At 35.4% G+C, this 8156-nt stretch overlaps 1 protein-coding gene across 1 annotated transcript; it reads left to right on the forward strand.

Moving 5' to 3' along the window:
* Positions 1 to 785: 785 nt before the first annotated feature.
* LOC105177806 (casein kinase II subunit alpha-2) lies at positions 786 to 6287 on the forward strand. The gene is made up of 10 exons (XM_088885228.1): positions 786 to 1181; positions 1273 to 1402; positions 2568 to 2762; positions 3435 to 3592; positions 4417 to 4507; positions 4847 to 4912; positions 5268 to 5350; positions 5436 to 5499; positions 5573 to 5641; positions 6052 to 6287. The coding sequence occupies exons 1-10, from the start codon at positions 838 to 840 to the stop codon at positions 6109 to 6111; spliced, it is 1260 nt and encodes a 419-aa protein (XP_088741354.1). The 5' UTR covers positions 786 to 837; the 3' UTR covers positions 6112 to 6287.
* The last annotated feature ends 1869 nt before the right edge of the window (positions 6288 to 8156 follow it).

Below are 8156 nucleotides of genomic sequence, written 5' to 3' on the forward strand. Positions count from 1 at the left end.
CTTAAAACTAACTTGTTACAAGTCAAACAATTTTTTCAGACTAAACTATCATTATAATGGTGAAGATATACCTCCTTATATGTATTAATGCGTAAAGATGTATAAGAATTATTTGGTTATAAAAAGATTTATTTGATTTACTATAAGTCAAATAATAAGTGAATTGGAAGTAAATATAATTTTTTTTCTAATTCTTTTGTTAATTATCAGTAAATTAGGTGAATTTGGACTGACGGAGGGACTTATTTGTTAGACGAAAGTAAAATCCAGAGGTGCTATATGTAATTTTTTAAACTATAGAAATCTACGTGTAATTACACCAAATCTCAAGAAAGGAGAGTATAATTATTCCTAATATTAATTACAAATAATTTTTGAAGGCGTATTTATAACTTTTCAAATAATAATAAAATAATCTAATATTAGTATTAGGAGAAGTCCAAGTAATATACTTACAAATTTTACTTCATGTCATTCTTGTTTATCATCCTTAAAAATTTAAAATAATAGCTTTGATTATCCTTGAAAAAAAAAAAAAGTAATAGTTATAAAGTTTCAAAATAATTATGCTCGAAGTCTCGCAATTTGAGAATGTACCCCCAAATCTTTAAGATATTACTTTTTAGTCCCATAATAAACCATGTCCGGGATATTTCCTGATTTTTTCTACAACCGAAGACTAAAAATATTAAAAGAAGAGGACCAGAAAAGGAAAAATTAGTCCAGGGACGACGTCGTTTCAGGGAGAAAAAGGGGGGTTCCATTTGGATTCTATGTAGCAATCAGAAGAAGTGAAGAATAAAGGCAATAATAGTAAGCAACAACCCTTAACATTTCATGGTAAGGCCTTTCCAATTCATCGTCTCTCGCCACCACCGTCTCTCCTCCGCCGCCGCTCCCCTCCGCCACGTCGCTTCCCGACCCCCACTTTCATTCACGCAACAACAACAGCAACAAGAACAACAGGTTAACCTCTATCGACAAAAAGAAAAGCCAAAGCCACCGCAGTTATCCTCCATCACCGTCAGCCCAGCCGTCTCCTTTGCTGAAACCATGGCCCAGAAGATCGGGAAAGCCATTCGGCGCCCCGGTGCCCCGTCGAAGGCGCGGGTCTACCCCGACGTTAATGTCATCCGCCCTAAGGAGTACTGGGACTACGAGTCTCTCACTGTTCAATGGGGGTACTTAATTTGGATGTTCCTTTAAATGATTGTTCTTAGATTTTGCGTTTTCTTGTTCGATTTGATCATGGGCTTTGATTGGTTTCGTCAGGGAGCAGGATGATTATGAGGTGGTGAGGAAGGTGGGTAGGGGCAAGTACAGCGAGGTTTTTGAGGGGGTTCACACCACCGACAACGAGAAGTGCATCATCAAAATTCTTAAACCTGTCAAGAAGAAGAAGGTCCGTCATTTTTCCTGAACTTTATGCTTCATTTTTCTTTAATTTGATTAAATGTGATGTTTACAAATGTTATATACGAGGTAACCTAAAGGTGAGTGGCCTGTTTCGGGACGCATTCTCTAAGCTCTTTCTTCATTAGTGGATGAAATCGGAATAAAACTTAAGAAATACAGAATAAGATACTTTCTTCTATAATTTGCTATATTGAAAATTTTATGTACCTTTATTCTCAGTGCGCTTTGTACTTTTTGATGCACATGGATGCTCGTGTCTGAATATGAATGCTTGGCCTGAAACAGATTATTGGTTTTAATTTCAGGAAGAGATTTCATAGTTAGAAAGGAAGCAATAACAGAAAGTGCATGTCTTTCTTGCTGCCTTTTCTAGTAAACCACTTTGGTGCCTTTTTAATATTTAATCCTGTACAAGGGTTGTAAATTGAAGGCTGAGAGGACAATGATAGAAATTAAAGATTTTCCCCTGATGTATCTGTATCTCTTTTCATTCTCAGTTGTACAGTTAAGTGTTGAATTGTTGTGGATTTTGCTTAATCTTTTTTCTTTGCTTTGTATCCGCCGTACTCCTTTGGTCTTTTGATCTATCTGGAACAAAAGACTAACTTCCTGAAAGCCAAACTGGTCGCTTACAGCATGTTTCTTAATTGGAAGAACTTTTAGCTTCTATGTTTTATCTTAGTACGAAGATAGATAGCAGCATCTCATATTGTACTTTCAGCATCAAGAGTGCTACTTATGTACTTCAATGTGCAGCCATATTTCTTCTAGATGGCCCTTAGATAGTTAGGGTAGCGACATGAAATCTTACTGGTGGTTTCATGGACATTATTTTGTGGCTCTCAGCACTCTTTCCATCTGTGTCGGAGAGGATGCCCATCTTGCTCGCCCCGTGTGTCTTAGAGTTTAAACAGGGCCTTACTGAAGATTGGAGGCCTTAAACCCAGAATTGTTGAGAGCTAACCTACAGTGAGACCATTCAATCTTTGTTAACAAAATAAGCAGACCATTCTTGTTATCTTTGATTAGTTTTGACTAATTTCTTCTTCAGATTCAATTAATTTCTGGTGAAGTATTATATACTTGTCATGCCAATATGGAAGTTGTAACTAGTGTAGGACTTGTGATTAATCATTCCATCATTTTTGCAGATCAAGAGGGAGATTAAGATTTTACAGAATCTCTGTGGCGGGCCAAATATTGTGAAGTTGCTTGACATCGTAAGGGATCAACAATCGAAGACTCCAAGTCTTATATTTGAATATGTGAACAATACAGACTTTAAAGTGCTGTATCCCACACTTTCGGATTTTGACATTAGATATTACATCTATGAACTCTTAAAGGCAAGTCTCATTTTTTTTCCTGCATTCACATTTTTTGACATGAATCTTTTTCGAATGCCTTGTTTTCTGTGCCTTGTTGATAAGTCATAGAATGACATTGATAGATCATTTGATGTAGAACTCAGAAGGATACATGTTTATTAGGGGCAAAACTTTGACTATAGCTGGCCTGGTTGACTTATTTGTATCTAGGCATGCATTCAATATAAACATTAAAAAGTCAAATTAGGAAGCCCTGGTTTCTGTTTCTGACTGGGAAGTGGAGCAAGAATAAGCAAGATTTCTCAGTTAGGATTTTGTGAACAACTATTATGAAGTGTTTCTGTTGTTATTCTATGAAATAAGCTCTAAACCAACATGTTGGTGGTATGGCCAGAGCTTGAATTCTGGGCATGTGTGGTTGTGTAAGAATTCACTACATAGATTTAGGTTTGATTCTAAGTAAGCTTGTTTACTGACTCACCTCTTGCTTTGCTTATACTGATTTGCTGGTTGTTTAATGTCAACCTAATTTGGTTTCATTGTTTGTCATAATTTAGTTAACTTTTGTGCCTCCATCCCAACAATTAACCCAGACCTCCAGTTGGTGGCCCTATCTGGCTTTTACTCAGATGATGTGTGTTATGATTTATAATAGTAAAATTAAATTTATCCTTTGACCCTTACATGTAGGCTTTAGATTATTGCCATTCTCAAGGTATCATGCATCGGGATGTGAAGCCCCACAATGTCATGATAGATCACGAGCAGCGTAAACTTCGTCTAATAGATTGGGGACTTGCAGAGTTCTACCATCCTGGGAAAGAGTACAATGTTCGTGTTGCTTCTAGGTTTGCCATCTTTCCTCCATTTTTGCTGTATTTTGTGGTATCTTACTTTTTTTATTATAGTTTCTATCTGATTCAAGTACTCCTATTAACTTGGTGATAGGGATGACCTGAGCTGGACCAACCCTTGTGGGGTTGGGTTTTGAGGTCGTAAATGGGCCTTGGGTTTCAGTCTTCATACCTGGACCTCACCTGTTAAACATGCGAGTATTAGTTCATTTTTTAGGCATTTATCCATGTGATTTATGGAGGTCTGCAGGTTTTCAGAATGAAATATGTTAAAACAAAATAAGACTTTTTAATAACACTAGGAACTAAATTGATCATCAAATCTTTGTTGAGCTATCGAGTGGTTGTTGTTTTACAGTCATATGATGTAGTATGAAAGTCAAAATTTTGTTTATATAGTAGTTTGCTACTTCTCTTGGTAGGTGGCTTAAAAGAGAGCACTTAGAGCAGTAACAATATGTAAATTAGTTGGATCTGGTAAACATTTCCCCGAAGAAGCATCACAACATTTTAGGCTGCAAGTATGTAAATTTGGCTCTGCGTTGGATTTCTAAAATTGCTATTGCAGTACAGCTGATCTTCAAGTGTCAAATTTGGCTTATTGGCTATAATTTTTTGCAGCTAGTTTATTGATGATAAATATCTTCTTTTAAATTCTGGCTTCTAATGTTTATTTTATGTATATTGCTTCTTGACAAAACATCTTAGGCAATGCATATGAGCATGAATAGCCTCTGTTGTCTGAACTGAGGTGATCTTATTGTATGTAGCTGTGTATAAGCTGTTTCACTTTCAATTTTCATACATGCCTTCTGCAGATACTTTAAGGGCCCTGAACTTCTTGTTGATTTGCAAGACTATGATTACTCCTTGGACTTGTGGAGTCTGGGCTGTATGTTTGCTGGAATGGTATGCATTTCCTTCTACTCCCTCCCTCAATATTATGTTCTACTACACATGCGAACTTTTCCAGATTTGTTTAGTATGAATTACAAATGAACCTGGACATATCATTTGGTGGTGGTCCTCTCTTGTGAAGCTGCTATCAACTGTCACCCTGTTGGATGATAGAATCCTGGAGTTTTTTCTCAGATCTGTGGGTGACAGATGATGGGGGGAGTTTAAAAACTTATACTTATATATCCTCGCTAACCCCCATCCTGATCCACTCTCCAACCCACCACCAAAGGTTATGCCAAGTTCTACTTCCATGTTGATACTCATATCGAGGGCTTGTGTGCTATGCAGATATTCCGCAAGGAGCCATTCTTTTATGGGCATGATAATTATGATCAACTAGTCAAGATTGCAAAGGTATAAACTGGAACAGGCCTCTACTAATAATTGCATTCGTTTGTGGATCCTTGAATTGTTATTTTGTAAACAAGGTTGCAGAAGCACACAGAACAAGTGACTTTTCAAGTTATGTTGGTTGCACTTCTGTGAGAGTTAATAATTCGTGCTCTCTGTCTTAATCTTTTATGGGTACACCCTGAAAACTTTAAATGGCATGCTAAGTTGCTAACCTTCTTTTCTGCATTTGCATAAGTACCAATATGAGCCTAAATGCATGTCTCATGCCACTTCAAGTTTAATTTTCCAGAATGAAGTAGGAGCAAAAATTCTTGATAATCTAATATAATAAAGCTGGTGATATAATGAATGCCAGGTATTGGGGACGGATGAGTTGAACGCATATTTGAACAAGTACCGATTGGAATTGGACCATAATCTTGCTGCCCTTGTTGGAAGGTTTAACCATATAGTACTTTTACCTTTTCTCTGTTAATGTTGGTTTGCAACCAGATAAGAACCTCTTTTTGGTGGGTCAATGTAGGCATAGCAGGAAACCATGGACCAAGTTCATCAATGCTGATAATCAACATTTGGCTGTTCCTGAGGTAAGAAAGCAGAGACACTACTGACAACCTAAGAATCATGTAACTGATAATGTATTTTTCTTTTCTTCTCAAGGCGATTGATTTTGTTGACAAATTGTTGCGATATGATCACCAAGAAAGGCCAACCGCAAAGGAGGCAATGGTATGTTCCCATCCTCTACTCACTTTCTATATGACATAGTTATAGCTAATACTTTTGGATTCTAAAGATTGTGAGAAATCCTGTTTGAAACTTCCTAATTAGGAATTGGGTCTGGCAGTCTGTAAAGTGCAAACTGTATCTTTCAAACTGAGTCAACTCTGGAATTCTTGTTTGTAATCACTGTAATTCTTGTAGAAAACATCAGTTATGTTTTCATCAGGTCAAAACAGTTGGGAAAATTACGTCGAAGCTATACTTTTTTCTCTCAATACCCAATTATAGCTTAAAATGTCAAGCGGGTGCATACGTTTTAGCTACAAGTTCAATGTACCTTGAGTTTCGGCTGTTCTAATGCTTAATCTGATCCATTTTACCGTCTTCCTTCTGAGTAACGGTTGGGGTTCATGCAGGCCCATCCATATTTCTTTCCCATTAGGAATGCAGAAAGCCGCCGTGCTCGTGGCCAATAATAAGGGGAGTCAGATGCCTTCAAGTCTTGGTGTCTAATTTTTCTTTCTTCTGTAGTATGCCTGTACTGATCGCTATACAGTTGATTGATTTCATATTGTTTCTTGTTCTTACCATCTGATTCTATGTCACAATTTTCCTAGACTTAATTCATTTGTACTTTTGTGTGGGTCCAAAATGTTTGATTTCTTGAAATCAAGATTTGTCACTGCTAATAATCGGCAGCAGAAAAAAGGCTTCTTTTTTTCTTGGTTCTTACGCAATTTAGAATTATCAAAGCTATGACATTCTTCTGGCTGATATTGAAGTAGTTGATGAAATTCTATTATCGACCACCTTTGTTTTTCTTAATTGTTATGCTACAAATATCTTGCTTTTCCCAAGTCTTGTGTTGCATTCGGATTAAATGATTTAAAATTATGGATCTTAAATTTTTAATAACAATTTTTTTTGAATTTGTTTGATGAATTTAAATTTAAAGTATTTTTAATTTCTTTTATTCTAATTTTAAATTATTTTTTGCTGAATATCGATGGATTCAACTATTTTACAAAATAATGTTATTTGGAATTATTTTTTTAAATTCAAATTCATCAATTTTAAATGCATTGAGCCATAATTCCTTGGCTTGATCCTTCAAAGGTATCATCCATGCAATATTTCATTCTTAGGTATTAGAATCGAAATCTATTATGTGTGGTGTGTGAATGTGCACGTGCAGAAACGTAGTCTCTTTGAAAACGGACAACAGAATAGAAATCGAGGAAATTAGAGTAGAGATGTTGGAATTATTAGGGTTTATTAGTATGATACTCCTTCATTCTACCGACACTCTCAAAACGTCAAACTAAGGATGTAACTCTTCACACCTATGCGGAGAAAAGCGACGCCAACATATTGTCTGTCAGACTTGAATTGAAGATTAGCTAGCATGGGCTCCTACTTAAATTGAAGAAGTATGTTCGTGAGCGTGTAATATAAATGTTTATTAATTTATTATTTTTTCTTTTACAATTCTTCTTTTTTAATATTTAAATTAAGTTGATTTTAAATAAAAAATAACAAATAATTTCTTACGAAAACTGTGCAAGTTATTGGTAAAAATTGTAGATATTAAGCTGTATTTTAATTAAACCCTGATTTAAGTTTTTTTTCTACTTTTGATTTTACTTTTAGACACTCAACATAAACTAGTGCCTATTTTCAACTTTTTTTTTTTTTATACACAATGTATTCTCAGTATAAAAGCAAAACATTGCAAACACCCACCGATTTGTGATCATTGTAATTTTGATAGAGCAGTTTTGGTCTTATAGTTGCAGAATTCCAGGCATGTTTTTTGGCATGAATTATAGTCTGCTGTAATTATAAGTTATACGAGAAAACCAATTATACTTTGGAGTGAGAAAGTGCCGAAATCATTTTTATTTGCCTTCCCATCTCTGTCATTTCTCAATCCATAAACACTTACTTGAAAAGCTGCACATAGAAGGCGGTTATAATTATCGCCAAGACAACAACAGTTTTACATAGTTATCCAACTCTGGTTTAGGACAAATCTTCAGTAATCATTTCTCCACCACATCTATTTGAAATTATCTTAAACTCTGTCTAGATGGAGCATCTCAAATTTTATGGATTTTCTTAATTTTTCATTTGATTGAGGTTTTGAATTCGAGTTTCACTCTTATGTACTCCTTTCGCTTTTAAAATAGTTTGAAATTGACAACTGAAATAAAAAAAAAATAAAGGAAGAAAAATTCGAATTTGAGAAGAAGAGGAAAGGAAAACAGAGGAAAAGAGGATAGATGAGTGATCGGGTTGAAAGATGAGTGATGATAGAGACATGTCACTGAGGAAGCCTTGCCCAGTCCCAGTCACACTCTCAGTGCCCACTCTTTGAATTAAACACCTTCTCCCCTGCCCAATTATTACAGCTTCAGATTATGTGTGGGGTCCTTTTGTCTATCTATATATTATATAAATGTAATATTAATTTTATTTTTCTAACAAAAAAAACCCACGTAACAACTATATAATTAATTAT

Source organism: Sesamum indicum, linkage group LG9 (genome assembly GCF_026168435.1).
Source record: "Sesamum indicum cultivar Baizhima isolate 11 linkage group LG9, ASM2616843v1, whole genome shotgun sequence".
NCBI classification, from domain to species: Eukaryota; Viridiplantae; Streptophyta; class Magnoliopsida; order Lamiales; family Pedaliaceae; genus Sesamum; species Sesamum indicum.

Bases quoted from the DNA above. Each gene is read 5' to 3' on its own strand.
- LOC105177806 (XM_088885228.1), top strand. From the start codon at position 838: ATGGTAAGGCCTTTCCAATTCATCGTCTCTCGCCACCACCGTCTCTCC. The intron at 4,508-4,846 runs GTATGCATTTCC...TGTGCTATGCAG, and splicing joins GCTGTATGTTTGCTGGAATG to ATATTCCGCAAGGAGCCATT. The intron at 5,351-5,435 runs GTTTAACCATAT...GGGTCAATGTAG, and splicing joins CTTGCTGCCCTTGTTGGAAG to GCATAGCAGGAAACCATGGA.